We start from the raw sequence: 23940 nt of genomic DNA, 5'->3' as shown, positions 1-23940 counted from the left end.
GGGGATCATTCGTCACTTTAGCAAGTGCTGTCTCAGTGGAATGATTAGCTCTAAAGCCAGACTGAAAAGATTCATATCGATTATTGGCGACCATGTAATCAATAAGCTGCTGCGCTACTACATTTTCAAGAAGTTTTGCTATGAATGGGAGATTTGAAACTGGCCGATAATTACTGAGACAGTCCGGGTCGAGATTTGGTCACTTAAGAAGCGGTTTAATGATAGCGGTTTTAAAGGCTGTTGGCACTATACCAGAGGAGACAGACAGATTAATTATATTTAAAATGGACGGTCCTAAAATTTGAAATAATTCTTTAAATAGTTTGGCTGGAAGCGGGTCGAGTAAACATGTTGTTTGTTTAGCTGCACTAACCAATTGTGTAGGCCTTTCAAGGGACAGGTTTTTAAAATTTGAGAGGGTTATTGGATGATCGTCCACGCCGGTAATCGGCGGTCTCGACTGAGCGATTGGAATGGTCATCCCTAATGGATTCAATCTTTCGAGCGAAAAATTTCATGAACTCGTCAGCTGAGTGGAAGGAGCTATCGGAGGTCGGTGTTAGCTTTGCCACTGTATCAAATAAGTATTTAGGATTGTTTTTATTGAGATTAATAACTTGCGAGAAATAATTAGTTTTTGCTAAGATAAGCGCATCTTTATATTTCAGGAGGCTGTCACGCCATGTGTTAGGGTTTTCCAGGTTATCTTTATCATAGGATTATGTTGGAATGCAACAGGTAATAAATACCTTACCTTGTCCTCCTTATCACAAGGTCGTAAAACATCCCCTGACATGTTTAGACTAGGGGACAAGGGCTTTCTAGCCAGCCTACTCATACCCCCACTCTGTTTCTCTTAATAAATATCCTCTTGCAGGAAGGAGGGTTCAGACCTCCATTCGAACATCGCTGCACGCACAGCGACGGATGGACTCTCCACCTGCAGGTGTCTAAAAGGACTTACTTGTCTCCCGTGTGGTTCTTGCAAAATAAGTTGGAGTGAGCAAATCTCTAACATTTTGGTGCCGCAACCCGGGATCCCTCATACCCGCTATCTGGCTGACGAAGGAGGACGTGCTGCATTGTCGACAAGCCAGCGTCCATTACAAGGACCTGGAGAAGAATGTCCTGGGAAGAGAATTCTTCGCTGGGCCAGCATCTTAGGTCTGCCTTCGTCTGACAGAGGTGGATTGACGGGACCCGGCAGTGCAACGAACCAGGGGACAAGTAAGTTAAAGGCCTGAAGTTGTGTGATTGTGTTGTTGTGAAACGCGCAAAATGTAGAGGTGCACGAGAGCCAGCTTGGGTTCAAGTCCCAGTGGAATGAACAGGCTAAGAAAAGGAGAGCTTCTTTTTTGTTCATCGAAGAGGTGCGTAGACTCTTCTTTGTCTGTTCTTCCGAGCTGAGGGATCTGGCTTGGGTCAGAGTCCCAGTGGAAGGAACGTGCTAAGAAACACAGAGCTTCTTTTTTTGTTAATCAAAGAAGGGCGTAGATTTTTCTTTGTATGTTTTTCCAAGCCAAAGAACAGCTTGGGTTCAAGTCCCAGTGGAAGAAACGGGCTAAGAAAAACAGAGCTTCTTTTTCTTAATTGAAGAAGGGCGTAGATTTTTTCTTTTGTCCGTTTTTCCAAAGCTGTTTGGGAGGGTTTTACACCCATCCCTGGATAGGCCTAAAAAAAAGCGCTGGATACGGCTTTGGTTTGTCCGAGCTATGAGATACGGCTTTGGTTTGTCCGAGCTATGAGATACGGCTTTGGTTTGTCCGAGCTATGAGGCCTAAAAAAAAAAAGCGCTGGAGTTTGTGTGATTGAGTGTGTGACTGGTAGGATAAATTGACTAAAAATCAGTTCTAGCGTTGATCCACGGCAATACAACAGGCTAGTAATCTGTTGAAAGGTCAATTTAAACCTGCATTGAGGATCCTCAAAGAAAAAAAAATTGAAAAAAATTGTAAAACCTCAAACTACTAAAATTAAGATGGGAAATAAGCACGGTAAATCTCTTGCTCTGCTCTTCTTTGGGATGAGAAGTTCATGGCAAGTAGATTTCTTAATTGTATGCAATACATGCTGAAGTGAAAGAATATGTATGGAATACAAGGACATTTGTAATGTGGAAGAAGTGGTAGAAGTGCTAGAGTGTTGTTGAAAGCTTCACAAAGAGATGAGAACGAATTCAAGAGACAAAAGCTAGAAAGATGAATACTGATGAGGTCACAAGTGTTTGTCAGACCAGGAGACAATAAGGCCCCTGTGAGCAGGTGCAAGGCCGCAGTAATAATAATAATAATAATAATATTTTTGAGGTGGCAAATTACAAATGACTAGAGATCAAATTGTGTTACACTAAAGTTAAAACATGCAAATCAAGTGGTAAAGAAATACAACTTGCTTCTAGAAGATAAATAAATAAAATTAGAATGTGCTGTCCTCGTGTGCATGGGAGGGACCAGCTCATGATCGACCACAGGAAATGGCCAGCCTGTGACGAATCATTGGTGCTGGGACCTACCTTCCGCACGCGAGAGCTGTGCATGTGTGTGCGTATGTGTTAAAGTTAAAGTTAAAGTCCCAAATTGATGAAGATTGGCTAAACTTTTAGTATAAAGAAATTGCAAAGAAGATTTTGCAATGCTACATTTAATAGGAATGAGAATTGGTTGTGTTATAAGATTATACAAAATCCTAAATGCAAGCTAAATCTGAGAGTTTGAGTTCTTCAAATTTAAAAACAAAGAAAAAATTCAGATTAATTTGCCAGTTGTTTGTTTTAGTTAAGTTTTTTTTTTTTGAATTGGTGGATTGTTCTACCAGGAAACCTGAGTAGAAAATGATTTTATGAATGTTGTGTGGTGAACTTGGATGAATAGGGACCAATGCAATAGGAAGACTCCTTTTTGGAGACTGTGTGAGATGGATATGATGAGCATTGATGAATGATTGCCTGAATGAAAGGTTGAATGGTTGAAGTCGTTGGTGACTACTATGGAAAATTAGTAGAGCGACTTTTATGAAAGAGTGATTTTGAGCAGGTTGAATGTTAGAAAGAAACACGTAGCTTTTGGATTGATAATTAACTAGAGAAAAAACTGGAGAACCAGTAATACATGTAGAAGATGTGTGAACTGAGAAATTAAGAAGCGTTTTGGAAAGAAAGTCAAATTAAATGATGATGAAATCATATGTAGTAATACAACACTTTACTACATATGGATTTTCTAAATCATACAATTGAGTAAAATAAAACATACGTTTTGATTCGTATTCAAATTTCTAAGATTCTTGTGATAAACAATGAGAAAACGATTGAAAAGTAACTAAAGAAACTACAAGAAAGTGAAAATGTCTAATCATTTGCTAGCTGAGTCGCTCCCCATTTGGGGAGGCCATCCATTTACTTGCTAAGCTAGTTGTCAAAACCATCCAATTGCCACGAAAAGTAGCCATATGCACGTGTGCAGTACACACACACACGAGACTGATAAGGTGTTAAGAGGTAACAAGCTTGCGGACAGATTCCACAAAGCTGCAGCACAAAAGACACTTCAAATTTTATATACACAAGAAGCAGATTAGATCACTGAAACATTTTTAAAGATGTGCGGCGACAAAGTCCATAGAGTGAAATTCAATTATGGACGAAAAGAGGGGCAAGATTAGAGAATGGCATCTATAAATGACCTACCCTACCAAAGAACCTATGCAAATGGGCAGCAATATTGAGCCATGGTGTGTGTCACATGGCTCAAGAGGAGGGATAGTGGGGCAGGTCAGTCAGCTTTATACAACATATGGATTTGATTCATATTCAAAACATTTTCAAAACAAAACAAACATTTTTTTTGTAGAGCTTGTTTCAACAAAAACACTGAATGCCTTCAATTTCAAAAAGATCAATTTGACCTTTGCAGGATGATCTGCTGTGTCGGATCTGGACTGCCATGAAAGTATGATGTTTATATGTGTACTTTGTCAACAACCGCTGTATATGTTAAAGAATAGGATGAGTTGCAGAATTTACAATATAAAAACGAGACCGCTGTTATTAGGAGAATTTGAAGTTTGGTAAACAAACGTTACCAGCAAATTGATGGAAGCAGCTACATTTGGAGATAGTCTTACAAGTTTGACGTCCCAGCCTGTCATTCTCAGTGTCAGGGTCCCTGAAACCCAATCTGAGACTTCGCCTGCAGCCGTGAACAACTACAAAATGGTGCCTGGCTCTGAAGCACCTTTGACCTTTGGCGAAGGACAAGAAAAGACTGCTGTTGTGCTTGGAGGGGGACAAGTACACTCCGGAGGACAGACAGCATCCTCGGGGACGAGAAAAGACAGTGAAAAGCGGAGGAACTCACAATGATGAAAATTGACTCATTTGAACAATGGACTCATTCCAGAGTGATGGATGGGGTCGCTCTGAAGCAACAACAAAAGAACACCAACTTGAGAGGGTGAAGCGCGGCAAAAAGATATGGACTTGGAGTGTCCGACAACCAAATCGCACTCCTTGCTACAGCGTTAACAAATTTGGTGAAGCTTGGTTCAAAGTGGAAGGGAGGTTCATTGTACACTGAGTTTGACAGAACTGAGGAGATTTGAGAAATAAATAAAAAAATTTGAAAAATACGTAGGGCTACAGAGAAAAGCATTATAATCAGAGATTGAACGGATTTGGATAAAACAAATAGGCTAAAACGGTAGGAAACAAGAGCAAGATCTGATATTTTGGCTCATCAAGCTTAAGACGTAGAGGTCGAGTTATATAAATTTTAGAACAGGACATTTGGCAGTCAGGAGGAAGCTAGGTTGCTCAATGTACCTACTCAATACAATAGTAAGGTTTTTTTGTACCACAGTGGAGGTTGGATGGTCAGAAAGTTAGGTACGTTCAATTTTTGACATTCACACAATCATGAATAGGAGTCACAAGGCGACAGTTAACAAGACAGTGACTGCAATAGGGGCCACCTACGACTGCACCGACATGAAAAAGTAGAAGCGAGAGAGCAGAGTATGGGATTATATGCTAAAATGTCTGCTATACAGTTACCGATAGGAGATTCTATCAAAAGAAGCTACATGAGAGATGGATTTGTGTCTGTGTGTTCTGTGTTCCTGCGTACTCTCTGTAAAGTTGTGACAGTCTGTTGTCGTTCGTCTGAACTTTGTATGCCGTTTTGTGTATGTGTGCGGGCAGATGTGTGTGTGTGTGTACACACCCTGTGTGGGTGCGAGCGTGTGAGGAGAAAGAAGGCATGGGTAAGACAATCTTTTTTAAACCAGGAGGCAATAAATGGGAACGCCCCTGTCATAAATAGTCTTTGGTTAAAGGGAATCATTAGGAGGTGTTCAAACTCTTCCCGCAAACACTCCTATTTGTCAGTTAAATGGGCACGATAATTGACTACGAGAGTTGCAAACAACAGATGAAGAGCAGTCCTTGGCAGATTATATGATCAGGACGCTCAAACTGTGTCAAAGACAAATTTACTGCCGCTTGATCTTTCCTCCTCACAGGTCGACAATCCCATCAATCCAGGAGACTGGGTCTACATCGAGGTCATCAAAAGAAGGAACTGGGCCAGTCACGACGGGAGGGACCATTCCAAGTCTTGCTGACTACCGCAGTGAAGTTTGCTGGATGGCCAGCTGGATTCACCTCAGCCACTGCAAGTTGCAGAGAGTGCTGGACCCCTAATTCGAGTGGTGGGGCGTCTCAATGATGGTGGAGCGAACAACGATCGCCACTCCGCTAGGCGAGGGGATGTCCCGGTGTCTCTGCTATCCTAGTAGCAATGGGGATCCATATGCCAGATGGATCCTCTGCTGCATTGTGGTTGGAGCGTGCTGTGGTCTATGGACTTATCTGAACACACCAAATGACAATGTTGACCATGGAAAACGATGGTCACACGATGAGAATTTTGAAGCCATACGAAACCAACACTTGGTACCGGTATGTAAAGGTCACTGTGAGAGCTCACACACGGGAGGGGTGTTATGTGTGTTCGAAACTCCCCTCTTCCTCCACACAAGGTCGCTTGGAGGTCAGAGCAATGAATGTCACTGAAGCGAAACGTATGGCATCCATGGGAGGAGTTGGATATCAACGCCGAGCAGTGACAATCTGTGATGCCGACCCATCCCACTCTGGACTTGCAGACGGTGCCTATGTTGAACACTTCTGGGCAAATCTCAATGTGACTGTTAGAGGATGAACAATACCACAAGTGGCCTACACGGAGAGACCAGCTGGAGTGAATTACACATGTTACATCCGAGGTAGCAGGACCCACAAATGCATTAACGACGACTGCTCTCCAGGAGGAAACTGGATGGGAGCTTTGGACATCACCGCTGTGTGCCAGGATGAGAGAGCCATTTTCAAGGTGTAAGGTCTCTCCTACCAACATGGCTGCACCATCGGACGGGACCTACTTCATCCAGAAGTTCAGAAGCACTGCCTCACCTGCATCCTATGAGTGCACGTGCCTGTTCAGAACGGATCGTGGTTTTGTGGTCACAAGAGTTTTTATTTTTTATTGATAGCATTCTGGTCGCCTAAGGCAGAGGGACCGTGTAAGAATTTTCCTGCTAATAATATCTGGCCAGCAGGTTTTTTGCTTACACAATAAGTTTGTTCTGGGGTATTGAGGTAATGCCTCATCTTCACTGGGTAGTGTTGCTATCATTGTTTGTTGTTTTTATTTTTATTCTTCTTCTTTCTTCATTATACATATATATATATATATATATGTTTCTTTTTCTTACTTGTCTTTGTTGTTTGGAGTGGCATAATCACATGATAAAACAGGAGGGAGATGTTAGGGTTATCTTTATCATAGGATTATGTTGGAATGCAACAGGTAATAAATACCTTACCTTGTCCTCCTTATCACAAGGTCGTAAAACATCCCCTGACATGTTTAGACTAGGGGACAAGGGCTTTCTAGCCAGCCTACTCATACCCCCACTCTGTTTCTCTTAATAAATATCCTCTTGCAGGAAGGAGGGTTCGGACCTCCATTCGAACATCGCTGCACGCACAGCATTGAATGGACTCTCCACCTGCAGGTGTCTAAAAGGACTTACTTGTCTCCCGTGTGGTTCTTGCAAAATAAGTTGGAGTGAGCAAATCTCTAACACCAAGCCTGATGGAAAACCTCAAGTTTGGTTAAACGCCATTTGCGCTCATGATTTCTACATAATTGCTTAAGCGTACGTGTTTCATCTGTGAACCACGGAGTAGGCATTCTACGGCGAGTTTTCCGACGTAGTGGCGCTACAGAGTTGATGGCATTAAATAATGCTGCATTGAATTCATTTGTAAGATTATCAATAGAGCCGATATATGCAAGAAATATGAAAGTTAACGGCGGCAGTAACTCGGATAGCGCAGTCGCAGCTACGGAGTTAATATTATGGCTGCTGTAATTCTGATTGCTCTCCTAGCTTTGACAAAGAACTAAAATTTCAAATTTTATTAAGTAATGATCAGACATAACAGGAGTGTATTGCAGTACTGTTATATTTGAGGTTGCCAGTCCTCGGGATAATACCAGATCCAAGGTATTTCCATTTGTATGCGTTGCTGCCTGTATGGCTTGCGTAAAACCAAACGTATCAGTTAAAGTCTGAAATGCCGAAGTAAGTGGCTCTGACGGTAAATTCATGTGGATATTGAAATCGCCCATAATTATTATATTTTCCGCATTTGTCACTAGATCAGCCATGAATTCTGAAAATTCATCCAGGAAGCCAGAGTAAGCCCCGGGTGGACGGTAAATAACAGCAAGATAAAATGACAGTAAAGCGGCGGATCGGGCAGTGAGAACTTCAAATGTTTTAAACAGGGCTGTGGACTCGGCAAGGCATCATTAAGCAGCAGCAGTTGATTAGGCCAAACATATTTAGATTATGTTCTGTGATGAGGTCATTAACGAGTACAGCTTTCGAATGAAGTGATCTAATATTCATAAAACCGAGTTTGAGTCTAATTGGTAGATCAGGGTTCGTATCTATCGGAGGATTTTGAAACGGAATATGAGTAAGATTGTGTTGTCAGGCCGCATTACCTCTAAAATGTTTATTAGCGCGGCGGGTAGATACAACCATAGGAATTTGATAGTTAATATTCGGCAAACAATTTATATTATCTGGAACAGGCACCGTCCCATCAACGAGACTGGTGAGGGTGGAGTGATTGGATTTGTCTACTCCCTCAGTAGAAAGTGTGTCAATGTATACTCTAGCACTATTCAAACTGTGACGCTCTAGTCTACACAAGAAGCTATGTGCATGCTGGGAATCTAGCCTAGCGCTAGTTAACTTTAACTTAACAGACTCCAAACCCATCCTAACAGGTGGCCGAGTCACCTGTGAGCCGGCCTGTTCTAAAGTGACCTGTCATGAATGGCTCAAACAGAAATCTATATTCCTTGAAAGAGCGAAGGCGCCTTCACGGTTAGGATGAAGGCTGTCCTTCCTCAGCAGGTCGGGGCGGCCCCAGAAGGAGGACCAGTTATCTATAAAATACAGTCCCTGCCAATCAATTGCAGGGCACACAGAGACGTATAACCAGCCGCACTCACACTCACACCTATGGGAGTCAATCAATCGGCCTAACAATCATGTTTTTGGGATGCGGGAAGAAAACCGGAGTGCCTCGAGAAAATCCACGCAGGCACAGGGAGAACATGCAAACGGGTGGGCCCAAGGTGGAATCAAACCCGCACCTTCTGAACTATGAGGCGGACGTGCTAACCAGTGCGATACCGTGCCGCCCATTTGCCAGATATAATTGATAAATTGAAAATGTATGTTAAAGGCATGGCGATCCCCTCAAAAACCCATTTCACAGTTGTCTCATCACAATGGGTAGAACTTTTTTTGACTTACATTTTGAAACAATGTTGATAACTCATTTATATCTAAAAGAAGCATAGTTTCTCTTCCTTTTAGTACTTGTGAGTTCTCCAGCTAATTTTTGACCAATGTCCACAAAGTACTCATTAAACTTGCTAGCAATTTCATTCATATTGTCAAGTGCTTCTTCATTCTCAGTAAAATAAGAGGGGTAAATACTTTGTGTAGCATTTTGATCTTTAATTATAGAGTTGAGGATACCCCACATGCCTCGTACATTGTTTCTGTTGTCATTCAGTAATTTATGGTAATCTTTCTTAGCAGTCCGTATAATAGTTGTCATTTATTTTTGTATTAAACTGTCAATATATACAGGTATTACTTCATAAATATTTAAGCAATCAGCATATTTAAAGCAAAATGTCGCATCCTTGTGTTTGTTAGTCACAAATAAAAAGTAATAACCACGGATCAGGTAAGTACAGTAAAAGAATGCAATTTTGCAATGCAACGCCCGATTGCACACTCCTCACCTGTATAAATGTAAATAGTTGTATTTTTATATTTGTTGTATTTTGTGGATTTTTGCAGATTACTGCCCCTATATTATTTTACTTTGTTTATTCTATTTCATTTCATGGTTTATTCTTCAATTCTATCTTTTTCACTGGCATCCTAACAAACAGCGAAAGACTTTCATTGTACGAAGAAAGTGCTTTCATTGTACATATGACAATAAACGCTTTGAATCTTGAATTATTCTGGACTCAGCAGAAGCATTCAAGACACGATTAAAGACGTATATTTATGTTCTTGCCTTAAATTAAACTACGCTAGCCGATTTGTCTGCAGATTTAACTCTGTGTTGTATCATATTGTGTGTTAAATGCTTCAGCTGAGTGTGGCCGTTTAAAGCTCCTCCTTTTCGGATAGGCGATGGAGGTGGTATCCTATACGTGGACTTCAGAGGATATGCAAGTCAGTTAGTAAAAAATAAACCATTATATCCTCCCTTTAAAGTCAAAATTCCAAGATTAAAGTCAGAATTCTGAGAAAAAAAGTATAAATCCTGTCAACATTTTTTGTTTTTTCTTCAATGGCCCTAATCCTTTCCTTAAGAATCAGCCATCTTTTTTCTGGACTTCTTAAAAAAGTGAAAATTAAGAGTACACCCAAGTATTTTCTACTACACCACTGATATATGAGCATTTCAATGTATTACCGAGTCATTTAAACACAACAGTACTTTATTGCAATAAGATTAAAGTGACATTTCCATCTCCCAGAAGTCCCAAAATGGCCTTGCATAACATCACAGGCCTTGTTTGGCCTGGCCTGGCCTGGCCTGGCCTCCGTTGCGTTTTCACAATCACAATCAACTGAATTGTGAAAACCTCCACTCTAAAGTGCATGCCAGGTTCTGACATAACATTTAATGAATGGTAAGTCTTGGTCACTGGCTTTGCAGTGATTCAAATATACGAATCAGTTGCCGTTGCATGGTGTGGCCAAAGTCCGCCGTCAAGAGAATAATAGCGTATATCCCTCTCTAGACAGGCTTTGCAAATTTGCAACAACTCAATTTTAACCCCTTAATTAATCCACATTAATATTTTTTTTTGCCTTCTGGGAGGCGCTACAGAGGCATTCGAACAACGACTGAAAAACAGTTTCTTCAAAAGAGCCATCACCGCTCTGAACTCTGAGAGAAAACAACACCAGCTATAATACATCGATACTCCTTTAAAAACTACTTGCAATAACTATTTATTATTTACTTTCTGTACAAACCTCATACATGTTAATATATATGCCCACATTGAACATACTGTAAATAAGATTTTTAACCTTCATTCTTAGACTAATATACTGTAAATAAGATCTTTCACTTTTATTCTCAGACTTCCTTTTATACTTTTTTAAATTTTCTAATGTTTACACTAGGAAGGGAGCAGCTCTCCGTATTTTGTTGTACAACTAAGTTGTAAAATTACAATAAAGGGCATTCTATTCTATTCTATTCTATTCTATTTTTTACTCAGAAGTATCACTGCAGAACTTTGATCTGCATTCAGAACAGTTTCCCACTCGCTCACTTGACCGTGTGCTCTCACTTTCAAAATGTCTGCCTTTTTGGTTTCACTAAAATTGATTTTCATCAATTTCATGTATCACAACCAATGTCTTTTATTTTAAAACCAAAACTGCATAAGATGGATCATGGACATACATAGACATACATTGAATGCCTATTTGTAGATTTTATCCCCTATAGGTTTTACCCCAGAGGCAGCACATATTTGCAACATTATGCTCCAGTGGCACCAGTGGCGGGCACCTTTCACTTTGCACTTTACTCGTATGCGTTTTGTTACATATACTTTTCTTATAAACGCGTCAACCATGGAGGCAAATAGTCCTTTTTTATTCTATCCATTGTATCTATTTATTGATTGCCTATTCATCTGCTTATTGGTTGTCTATTTTTCTATTGTCAAGTGCTTTTTTTTTTTTACCTCTCCCAAACTCTTTTCCAATGTGGTCTTCCACAAATGGGAAATAAACTGACTCCGACTCTCTCTGCCCACAAGATTGATATGAATGACACCTGTGTGCGGAGCTGAATGAACCAATCACAGTGAGGTATATGGCTTTGGAGGGCGGGACATCGGACAGGTGAATTTGTCAAAAAGTGCGTATTACAGGCTGCACATATTGTCTGTCCAGAAAAAAAAGGCCTTTCTGCCAACACCGTGGCAGAGCGCATTTCTGACCTGTCAAGTGACATTTATGATCAACTGTGTATATTCAATGGCTCTTGATGAGACCACAGACATCACAGACTGCCCAGCTCGCAATATATGTATGAGGTGTTGATGACAATTTTGAGGTGATGGAGGAGTTGCTCACAGTAATTCCAATGCATGGCCAGACCACCGCTAAGGAAATATTTCACCAGCTGTGTGATGCCATTGAGAATGTCGGTTTGCCATGGAAGAGCTTTGTTGGAAAAACAACCGATGGAGCTCCATTAATGACAGGGAGGAAGAATGGACTGATAGCACTTGTTGAAAAAAACTGGAAGAGGTGGGTGTGGAGGAGGCCATAGCTCTGCAATGCATTATCCATCAGCAGGTCCTTTGCAGCAGATGCCTGAAGTTTGACAATGTGATGTCTGTCGTTGTGAAATCCAAATCTGATCCAGGGGCTTAAAGCACAAAAGGTTCCGTGCTTTTTTAGAGGAAATTGAGTCAGAATATGGGGATGTGCTCTACTTCACTGAAGTACGTTGGCTCAGCAGGGGAAACGTATTAAAGAGATATTTTGAGTTGAGAGCAGAAGTAAAAGACTTTATGGAGAAGGACGGGGTGGCTGTTCCTATGCTAAGTGATCCCAAATGGCTCATGGCTTTTCTTGTTGATATCACACATGAGCTTAATGTACTGAACAAAAATCTACAAGGCCAGGGGAAACTTGTCAGTGCTGCCTCTGACAACTTGAGAGTATTCTGCACAAAACTTGTGTTATGGAAAGCCCGGCTCTCTCAGACAAACCTTTGCCATTTCCCAGCATGCAAGGCACTCGTGATAAATATGTTGAGGCCATTTTGAAGCTACAGGAGGAATTTGATCACAGATTTGCAGACTTTAAGATGCACAAAGCCTCGTTTCACATTTTTGCGGGACCCATTCTTCTGTGATGTACAAGATGCCCCTCCTGTGCTTCAAATGGAGCTCATTGACCTGCAGTGCAACTCTGCACTCAAAGCCAAGTTCAGGGAAGTGAGTGGAGAAGAAGACAAGCTTGGGCAATTTTTGAAAGAGTTGACCCCCACCTTCCCTGAAATTTCCCGAATGTTCAAGCGTACCATGTGCCTTTTTCGGAGTACATACTTGTGTGAGAAGCTCTTCTCCACCTTGAAGTTCAATAAGTCCAAGTACAGGTCTAGACTTACTAATGAGCATCTTCAAGCCCTACTGAGGGTCTCCACTGCTTCCTCCGTCAAGCCAAATGTGGCTCGGCTATGTTAGAAGAAGCGCTGCCAGGTCTTTAGCAGCAAGAAGTAGGCAAGAGAAGCCATGTTCAGAACAGTTCCTGTACAATGTTCCATTTATGTTCAGAAAGTTAAATGTTAAAGAACTGTTATTATAGCCATTTGAAACTGAATAAAATAATTAGTTTTCTCTCAGTCAGTCGGCCGGTCGTTCGGTCGGCCAGTGAGTCAATATGTGATTTCTTCAGTCGCGTATATCTGCTGTATGATCATTATTATTATTATTTTATTTATTTATTACTGATTGATTGATTGATTGATTGATTTTTTATTCATTTTTAAATTGATTTATTTAATTCAATATTTGGCGGCTCGGTGACGCCCTGGTTAGCACGTCCGCCTCACAGTTAGGCGTGCCGGTTTGATTCCACCTCCGACCTTCCCTGTGTGGAGTTTGCATGTTCTCCCCGTGTTCACGTGGGTTTTCTCCGGGCACTCCGGTTTCCTCCCACATCCCAAAAGCAAGCTTGGTAGGCCAATTTAGCACTCCAAATTGCCCCTAGGTGTGACTGCGAGAGCAGATGGTTATTCGTCTCTGTGTGCCCTGCGATCAGCTGGCAACCGGTTCAGGGTGTCCCCTGCCTACTGCCCGATGACTGCTGGGATAGGCTCCAGCACGCCCGCGACCCACGTGGGGACAAGCGGTATACAAAATGGATGGATGTATGGATAATTTATTATTTGTGTTAAAAATAAAGATATTTCAGAACATTGGAATGCTTTATCAGCGCTTTTCTAGTCAGTCAGTCGGTCAGTCAGTCGGTCGGTCGGTCGGTCGGTCAGTCAGTCAGCCAGTCAATATGTGGTTTCTTCACTCGTCTGTATCTGCTGTACGGTCATTATTATTTTATTACTGATATATTTATTTATTTTATTCATTTTTAATTTATTTATTTAATTTATTATTTTGTGTTAAAAATAAAGATATTTGAGTACATTGGAATGTTTAATCAGCGCTTTTCTTGTGGAACTCCTGATGTGGCCCAGCCTCACCCAGACTCTGCCTCCAGCAGCCCCCAGGTAAAATGATTTTGAGACCCCTGCTCTCGGCTCATTATTCTATCACTGGCGTTTATTTATTACTTTGAGGTGTCATTGAATGTATGAAACATCAAATAATTTAGAGTGAAGTTACACATTGTCTAAGGCAGATTTGATAAGGCAATGTTCTGTGCAGTGAGCAAAACTGATGGGGCCTAAATTCCACGGGACATAGCATATTAGTATAGATCTTTGTTGGACTGAAAGGTTTTTTAGTTTCCTCCCACATTCCAGAAGCATGCATGGTAGGCCAATTGACAACTCCATATTGTCAGTAGGTGTGATTGCAAGTGTGAATGGCTGTTTTCTGTGTGCCCTGAGATTGGCTGGCGACCAGTTGCAGGTGTACCCTGCCCCGTACAGGTGGGTAAGGCTCCAGCACACCCACAACCCTCTTGAGAATAAACGGTTCGGAAGATGAATAGTCATTTATTCATCTTCCGAACCGAATAAATTATTCGCTCACACGTGACTGGAAAATCATTCTCCTAAACACACTACTACGACTAGTCGTAGTCGGTGAATACTTTTCCAGTCGCGCATGAGTGAATAATTTCTCAGTAGTGCATGAGAGAGCATTCCAATAGTATATGTGAATGAATAATTTTTTTGTTGGGCATTAGAGCGTTCATTAGTACATGTGAAAACATTAGATGCATGAGTGACTGAACCTACACTCTTTCCATAAGTGGGTCAAAAATGACCCATATTAGAATGAATGTGTTTTATGCCATTTTTTGCCATTTTGCTTAAGAATAAACACACACATATATATATATATATTGTCAAGTGGCATGATGGTACAAGATGGTGTGAAATTAGGTATTGAATTTGGCCCAGGCACATTGGCTATCCCAAAACATGTAGTAGTTCCAAAATTTCACCAGGAGGTGGTGTTAAAGCTTGACATGGGGTGACCTGATGGAAATTAAGAAATCTAATAAATTAAATTTTTAGCAATTAGGAGGACACGACCTGTTCAAACACGTAGCAACGCGCAATTTTGGAATATCAGTTTGCTATGCCATAATTTTAAGATGTAACAGCTTGAGCAATATAAATATTTCTGTTTAAGTTGGAGGAACTCATTATTATGTTAAGTACTATCATGGGTTGAGATTGATCTTTATTAGACAAGGTATATGTGATTAATGTTGCAATGTTTTGTCCAACCTGTATTTAACATTGGCGTTCCATCCATAGCTGAATATATTAAGTTGAGAGGAGACATTAAGGGCGAGTAGGGAAAGAACGAGCAAAACAGGAAACACCTGCATCCGGTGGCCAGTGGCTGTTGGGCGCAGTGGTTGCTGCTTGAAGCAGGGTAGCCAAGACAACCAGAGGTGCAGGGATTCTGACTTTTTATCTACATATTCCAATGAGGTAATGCCAGAAGCCTATAAATATGATGCCCGAATGCAGAGCGGGCGCTTCTTCCTAGTCAGGCCGTTAGCCGTGACGCTGCCCGGCGTAAAAGAACGAAGATGGATTTTTCATTATTTTTAAGATTGAACCAAAATCTACTAAGATGAATTTCCAGAGTCTTCGAATTGGACTTGGTCAAATTTTAAGCTTCGAGGAAGGGCAGAGGAGACAGCCGCTCCGGGCAGAAAGGGGAAGTCGCCAATTTTCCTTTTTTGGCTACGCTCCTCATGGCCGGAACCTTTCCTATTTTTTCAACAGAATTCGGATTTTGGAACAAAGGAGAGCTGATCACTCGACTTGTTCAACCAAATAGGTTTTTAGACCTTTAGTCTCCTCTTCTGTTTTGAGTGGGTGAGTCTTGTTTTCTTTTTTCGACTTGTAATTATTTTGCTTGCTTATTCATTAAATCTCTTCTTAAGCCTTAATTCGGTTATCGATTATTTCGTAGTAACTATGTTGAGCATGGTTTTATATGCAGTAATTACAACTTGTGTTTTATATTTATATTTTATATATGTTTTTATTCCCCTATCGTAGTCATTCTTTAAAGCCGTTCAATTCTTTATAAAGTGAAGACAGCTTTAATCCTTAACATCAGGAATTGTCAGATCTGGTTTGAAGTAGTTATCTTGAGCTCAGCTAGGGCGAGGGCGCTCTAGTAAATTAACGAATCCCTGAGGTCTTAACAAAGACATCTAAAAATATCCGTAACATAACAACAGCTTTAAACAGAAAAAAGGGGAGCCATCAATACGATGCGGTCACTTCGAAGTCTTGCCTCGAATTGAGTTACTCGGCTCGAGCTTCGGGTGACTTGAGAGGGATTGGCGTCGTAAAGAAATTAGATTGATTCTGGTAGAGTCAATTTAACTCGGGTGGTTAGATTACGGACGAATCCCCTTACCCCGGCTGGTCCAAACCCGTTAACGGGAAGCCGGTGCCACCTTAATAAAAGAGATGCGTTTGACAATATATATATATATATATATATATATATATATATATATATATATATTTATATATATGTTTATATATATATATATATATATATTGTTATATAACATTTACAAAATAATGATTTAATGGTTGAAATATCTTTATTTTCCACATTTTAAGATTTTTGAAAAAGAAAAATTACATGGAACAACAATAGAAAAACTGTGAACTGCGAACTGCGTGTGTGTGTGAGTGTGTGCGTGCGTGTGTGTTTTGTCTCATTTTCTCAGCACTGCCTGCAGTTCAGGCAAACTACCATCTTCTGGCTGTGATCATTGCACACAAGACAGATCTGACACCTCTTCCTCTTTGGTTGGCCCAGGCTGCTACTTTCCTGTGCCTGGGTTGTGGGTTTTGTCACCCCACACCTTTCCATTGCTGCTATAATCGGGGTTTGTAGCTGGGGGCAGCGTTCCAGCCGACTCCTCATGTGTGGTGTAACAAGCTCCTTTGACAGCTCTTTGAAAAAGAGCCGTCTTGCATTGGTGATGCCACTCTTGAATTCTGGGTGTTGAGCTGTGAAAAAGGTGTAGGTATTCAGGGTGGCGATGTCCATATTATACCACAGCACCATGGGCCACCTCTGTGTTTGGCGCTTGCAGGTGTATGTGTCAACCATCTGGTCAGTGGTGTCGACACCTCCTTTTGTCTTATTGTAAAATGTGATCACTTCTGTTTTTTTCTTCGCGCTAGTTTCATTTACTACTTTGTTGTGGTGCATCGTGCTCAGGAGCACAACAGCTTTTCCTTTCTTCCTGACATAGCTGACCATGGTAGGATTGCCATTGAATCCAAACTCTGTGCTGTGAGCCTCCCTGGACTTGGAAGGCTTCATCAGAGGAGGGATATCTGGCTTGTTCTGGCGTAGAGTCCCCACAATAGTGAGATCTTTATCCAATAGATGCTGCGCAAGAGGCACACTGGTGAAGTTGTCCATTGTTACATTACGACCTGTGTGTCTAAATTGACTACACAACTGCTTAACAATGGTTTCACCCAGATTCTTCTGAACTTCTTCTCCTGGTTGTCTCCCCGTGTAAACTATGCCATCTATTGCATAGGGGATGCATCCCAAACCGAAAAGATTTTTAGGCCGTATTTTGCAGGCTTGCTTGGCATGTACTGTTGGAATTTGCACCTATCCCTGTAAGGCACAAGCTGTTCGTCCACAGTAACACAATCACCGGGGATGAATCGCTGTCGGCAATTGACCAGAAACAAGTCCATGAAGGCCATGAATTAATTTTTGCTGATATTTTTCCGGTTTTTCTTCTAGCTGTTGCAACTCTCCGTCCTTCCAGGTTTGTGCACTACATCATCTCTTGTATTATATCACCAGTGATAAAGAGCTCCCATGCATCTCTTGGCGAGACAGTGGTGCTAAGCCCCTGTGCATGCCCCGGCCTACTTCTGAGGGTATTGTGGCTCTGTGTTCTGCCCTGTGTAGGTGGTAACTCGCTCCTGTAAGAGCCCTTCCGACTCATTCTATTTCATATAATTTGGACACTTTCTTCTTCAGAGGAGAGATAAGAAGAATCTTCTGTGTCAGATTGATCCTGTTCAGCTGGATTTCCTGGTGGACCACTGCCACTGCCAACTGGACAGTAGTCTGGGTCCTCATCAGCTGAAATGTCAGACTCGGAGTCCAACCCCATTTCTGCCTCTCCATCATCATCATCATCCAGCATCTTTCGGGCCACTTCAGCTGTGTATCTAGCAGCCATGGTAGAGGTTGAGGAAATATAGGAGTAATGTTCTCAACATATTGAGTAGCTAAATACACACACACACACACACACACACACACACACACACACACACACACACACACACACACACACACACACACACACACACACACACACTAATACACACTAGAGTAAAGTTAGCAAACATAGTTAACTATGAAGTGTAAGCTAGTAATATAATTTCTTGAAGATAATAACATACTCTTTCACACAACAATCTTGAATAGCAAGCACATGTGCACGCGCGCGCACACACGCAATCATGAATGGCAAGTGCACGTGCATGTGCGCACACGCACGCATACACACACACGCAAACACAATCGATAATAATGTAAGCTATCTTAGTTAGCGAGCCAGTGTTACCTAGTTGTAAAGTATGCTAATTCGTTCATAAATAATAACAGTCATGAAAGACACAAACAGTATTATATGAGATAATACTTACATATATCAGCTCTTGCTATGTAAAATATCTTCGTGAGCAGTGACACTTCTCATATAGAGTGTGTGGTCCACATTAAAGTTACTCCTGACAGCCATAGTTGATGAGGATCAAAGGTTCCCATTGGATTTGATAGAAAATGCATGTGGGTCATTTTTGACCCACTTATGGAAACTTGGGGTAGTAATACAAAAACTACAATTTCTCAAAATACATAATAGATAAGTTAAAAATGTCAATAGCATGATGTCAATAACATTTTTTTTGAGGAATTCCTGGAATATAGAATGATAACAGTTTTTAATTACAAAGATATTTAAAAAAAACAACCTCACCAGGTCATTTTTGACCCACTTATGCATCTAAGAGTGTTGGAGAGTGTTTTAGTAAAATGTCTGAAAATGGTTTGGTAGTGAAAGAGAAAATGTGTCAGTAGTCAATCCGTTTAAGGTAGTGAGTGTGAGAGCATTTCAAAACTGTCTCTGAAAGAAATTTTAAGTAAAAAAATGTAATTAGTGTGTGAGACGTAATCCTGAATAAGACTCAGACTCACTCCGTAGCTTCTTTTGCCACTCCATCTCTCCATGCAGAAAGGCTGTCTGCTCGAAGAAGTGTGTCACCTTGGAGCCCTGCTCATCCTGTTCCGTCGTATTGAACACACGTATCTTGGATTCCTCTGTTAGGAATTCACAGATGGGATGGACAGGAAACACAATCTGCTCCATGCTGCGATCCTCTCGCACAATCTGCACACACACATGCAATACACTTGTCATAAGAAAGTGCTACTTCTGGTCTGAGAAAACAATGTTCCCACCTCCCACAAGCACAAAACACAGTTTGTTTATCGCTGCATCATCAATTATTCATCAGCAAACAGGGAATGCAGTGTCCGGTGCTTCAAAATTAGAGGGGAGAGGGTATTCATTGTTTTATTATGCCGGTGATGTCATTGTAATTTCAAAATTTCAGTGGTGATGAATAAAACATTTTAGGCTAGCCATATAACAGAGATAAACATACAGAAAAAACAGCCCAAATCCACCCCACTCACCCCCTCAATGTCCATGATGAAGGTGGTGTCCATCGCTGCATTGATCAAAGCAAGTAGTAACGGTGTCAACATCCATAACAACTTTTTGTGGATCCAGAAAAGGTTAGCAGGCCACTTTTAACTCATGAATCATTTCAGTGGGTCAATACTTCTAGAATGGGTGCAACTACGTTGGATTATGGATTATGTGTATGCCTTGTGGGGACATGGTAATTGCACATAACGAGGGTTAACTGCATCAGCCGAATTAAGTCGGGTGTAATGCTCCTGGTTCATGTGTTGGGGATGAGACGCTATTGCTACTAATAGTCTGCAGTAATTAGAATTGGGTGTTGTAAGAGTGTTGCTCACTCTAACTTCTTTGCAAGAACGACACGTGAGACAGTTTGGCCATTTTACGCTTGCAAGCGGAGATGCCATCAGTGCCCTGTGTGGTACAGAGATGCTTGAAAGGAGTCTGCCTTTGGTCTCTTGCAAGAGAGTATTTATTGAGAGAAAACAGGGTTGGGGTGAGACAGACTTGGTGAACGCAGGGGGTCTTAGCAAATTGTTTTACGATGTTGTGGGAACAGAAGAAGTTTCATTGTTCCCCTCAGCAACTGGTTAATCAATATAATCTACATTCCAACATAATAATACAATCCAAATAATTTGTCAACCCTAACAGGTGTCCTTAAAATACTACTACCATGAGTTCATACATAGGATGTATTTCGTGCATATAGTCTACAATAGGCATAAAATTACACGGGCATTAACTGTATGTTAGGGTGGCAGGATTGAGGACCCAAACAGAGGGAGGTGAAGCTGGAGTACATGGAAGGGGTAGTTTATGATAAATGAACAAATTTAATAGGAATTAAAAACGGGGAAACAAAGTATCAAAATAAACACTAGCATTTGCAATTTCTGGAGAAACTGCGTGTGAAGGCGAAGAAGCTGAAAAATAATTGGGAATGCTGCAGAATGATGTTTAAAATTGGAACAGCTTGAATTAGTTGAAAACTGTAGAAATTAGAAGAGAAAAACTTAAGGTTTGGAAAATTTGGTGTGAATTTCAAAATTGAAAATTTTGAATTTTTGGTAAGTGGGAAGGTGTGGAATAGGTTGGCAAAAGATGAACAGTTGAAAGTTGGAACGAGTCAAATCGGTTGGAAAATGTAATATTTAGAAGTGAAAAATGGAATTTTGTGAAATTTTGTCGAAATTTTTAACGTGAAAATGTGAAATTTGTGAATTTGGCAATTTTGGGAATGTCGAGAATCATTCTGAATGTGGTTTGAATGTGCTGAATGAGGTTAATTTAAAAGGGGAATGACGTAAATGTGAAATGTCGAATCTGCCATTAGGAATGAATGGGGAAAAATTTGTCGTAAATTCGCGAATTTTGCAAAATCGGAAAATTTTCGGAACGAGAAAAATGGAAGCGCTCATCTCGTGAACATTTGGAATACGTCAAAAGTGGAACGGAGTGAATCGGATGAATTATGTGGAAGAAGAAGCGGGACAAAAAAGTGTGGAAAATAAAATATAATAACTAGAAAATGCAATTTCTGGAGAAATTGCGTGTGAAGGCGAAGACTTTGACTCACTTCTTGGGGAATGATGCCGAATGATGTTGAAATGAGTTGAATTACTTGAGAAATGTAGAAAACAGAGGTGAAAAACGGAATTTTGGAGAATTCGGTGGAATTTTGGAGGATTTGGTTGAATTTCAAATCTGAAAATGTGGAATTTATGGTAAGTGGGAATTTGGGGAATAGGTAGGAAAAAGATGAAGAGTTGAAAGTTGGAATGGGTTGAATCGGTTGAAAAATGTAGAAATTAGAGTAGAAAAACAAATTTTTGGAGAATTTGGTTGAATTTCAAATTTGAAAATTTGGAATTTTTTGTAAAGGGAAGTTGTGGAATAGGTAGGCAAAATATGAATACTTGAAAGTTGGAATGGGTTGAATCGGTAGAGAAATGTAGAAATGAGAGTAGAAAACGAAATTTTGGAGAATTTGGTTGAATTTCAAATTTGGAATTTTTGGTAAGTTGGAAGTTGTAGAATAGGTAGGCAAAAGATGAACAGTTGAAAGTTGGAATGGGTTGAATCGGTTGAACAATGTAGAAATTAGAGTAAAAAAACGAAATTTTGGAGAACTTGGTTGAATTTCAAATTTGGAATTTTTGGTAAGTCGGAAGTTGTGGAATAGGTAGGCAAAAGATGAAGAGTTGAAAGTTGGAATGGGTTGAATTGGTTGAACAATGTAGAAATTAGTGTAGAAAAACAAAATGTTGATGAAGTGTTGAAAGTTGGAATGGGTTGAATCGGTTGAACAATGTAGAAATTAGATTAGAAAAACGAAATTTTGGAGAATTTGGTTGAATTTCAAATTTGGAATTTTTGATAAGTGGGAAATTGTGGAATAGGTAGGCAAAAGATGAACAGTTGAAAGTTGGTATGGGTAGAATCGGTTGAAAAATGTAGAAATTAGAGTAGAAAAACGAAATTTTGAAAAGTTTGGTTGAATTTCAAATTTAGAATTTTTGGTAAATGGGAGGTTGTGGAATAGGTAGGATAAGATGAACAGTTGAAAGTTGGAATGAGTTGAATCGGTTGAAAAATGTAGAAATTAGAGTAGAAAAACAAATTTTTTGAGAATTTGGTTGAATTCCAAATTTGAAAATTTGGAATTTTTTGTAAGTTGGAAGTTGTGGAATAGGTAGAAAAAAGATGAACAGTTGAAAGTTGGAATGGGTTGAATCGGTTGAAAAACGTAGAAGTTAGAGTAGAAAAACGAAATTTTGGAGAATTTGGTTGAATTTCAAATTTGAAATTTTGGAATTTTTGGTAGGTGAGAAGTTGTGGAATAGGCAGGCAAAAGATGAACAGTTGAAAGTTGGAATGGGTTGAATCGGTCAAAGAATGTAGAAATTAGAGGTGAAAAACCAAATTTTGTGAAATTTTGTCGAAATTTTTAACGTGAAAACGTGAAATTTTTGAATTTGGGAATTTTGGGAATGTCGAGAATCATTCCGAATGTGGGTTGAATGTGCTGAATGAGGTGAATTTAAAAGGGGAATGACGTAAATGTGAAATGTCGAATCTGCCATTGAGAATGAATGGGGAAAAATTTGTCGTAAATTCGCGAATTTTGCGAAATCGGAAAATTTTCGGAACGAGAAAAATGGAAGCGCTCATCTCGTGAATATTTGGAATACGTCAAAAGTGGAACGGAGTGAATCGGATGAACTATGTGGAAGAAGAAGCGGGACAAAAAAGTGTGGAGAATAAAATATAATAATAATAATAATAACTAGAAAATGCAATTTCTGGAGAAATTGCGTGTGAAGGCGAATACTTTGAATCACTTCTTGGGGAATGATGCCGAATGATGTTGAAATTAGTTGAATTTCTTGAGAAATGTGGAAAATAGAAGTGTAATACAAAATTTTAGTGAATTTGGTTGAATTTCAAATTTGAAAGTTTGGAATTTTTGGTAAGTGGGAGATTTTGGAATAGGTAGGCAAAAGATGAACAGTTGAAAGTTGGAACGGGTTGAAACAGTTAAATAATGTAGAAGTTAGAGCAAATCTTGAATCCCCATAGAGAATGAGTGGGAATTAAAAGAAAAACAATTGCGCCAAAATTTTTTGAAATTTGGAACAAAACGATAAAAAACGGCTTCAGGAGGTTCACTTTTGGGGTTAAAATGTTGAAACGGGTTCAATCGGACAATAAATGCAAAAGTTAGCGCCTAATGTAGCTATTTAGGGCAGTTAATGTTGAAATAAGGTCACTTCCGGTTTGATTTGGGTCACTTCCGGTCTATTTGGGTCACTTCCGGTTTGATAAGAGGCACTTCCGGTCTAGCTGAGGTCACTTCCGGTTTATTTGGGGTCACTTCCGGTTTAAAAAGGTCACTTCCGGTTTAAAAAGGTCACTTCCGGTTTGATTTGGGGTCACTTCCGGTTTACTTGAGGTCACTTCCGGTTCATTTGGGGTCACTTCCGGTTTGATTTGGGTCACTTCCGGTCTATTTGGGTCACTTCCGGTTTAAAAAGGTCACTTCCGGTTTAAAAAGGTCACTTCCGGTTTGATTTTGGGTCACTTCCGGTTTTCCTGGGGTCACTTCCGGTTCATTTGGGGTCACTTCCGGTTTGATTTGGGTCACTTCCGGTTTGATTTGGGGTCACTTCCGGTTTACCTGAGGTCACTTCCTGTTTACCTAAGGTCACTTCCGGTTCATTCTAGGTTCATTGGGAGCACTTCAGGGTCAATCCAAGATGGCCGCCACACTGGAAGTGGGGGTCAAGGGTTGAATTG

The 23940-nt window shown here is 40.4% G+C and overlaps 1 protein-coding gene and 2 pseudogenes across 6 annotated transcripts in view; all 3 read right to left on the bottom strand.

The window, feature by feature from the left end:
* Positions 1-23940, bottom strand: part of itpr3 (inositol 1,4,5-trisphosphate receptor, type 3) — a 469401-nt gene that overhangs the window by 52383 nt on the left and 393078 nt on the right. For all 6 annotated transcript variants that reach the window (XM_088368417.1, XM_088368419.1, XM_088368416.1 and 3 more), the window contains one exon: positions 19128-19320. In XM_088368417.1, coding sequence (XP_088224543.1) covers positions 19128-19320 — 193 coding nt within the window. The remainder of the gene's footprint in view (positions 1-19127; positions 19321-23940) is intronic.
* Positions 6772-9037, bottom strand: LOC148401259 (uncharacterized; annotated as a pseudogene).
* Positions 17432-18105, bottom strand: LOC148401258 (uncharacterized; annotated as a pseudogene).

Source organism: Syngnathus floridae, chromosome 2 (assembly GCF_059516105.1).
Source record: "Syngnathus floridae isolate MCC-2025c chromosome 2, RoL_Sflo_1.0, whole genome shotgun sequence".
Classification (NCBI taxonomy): domain Eukaryota; kingdom Metazoa; phylum Chordata; class Actinopteri; order Syngnathiformes; family Syngnathidae; genus Syngnathus; species Syngnathus floridae.
The sequence above is the reverse complement of the archived record's forward strand: the minus strand, read 5'-3'. Positions and strand labels throughout refer to the sequence as shown.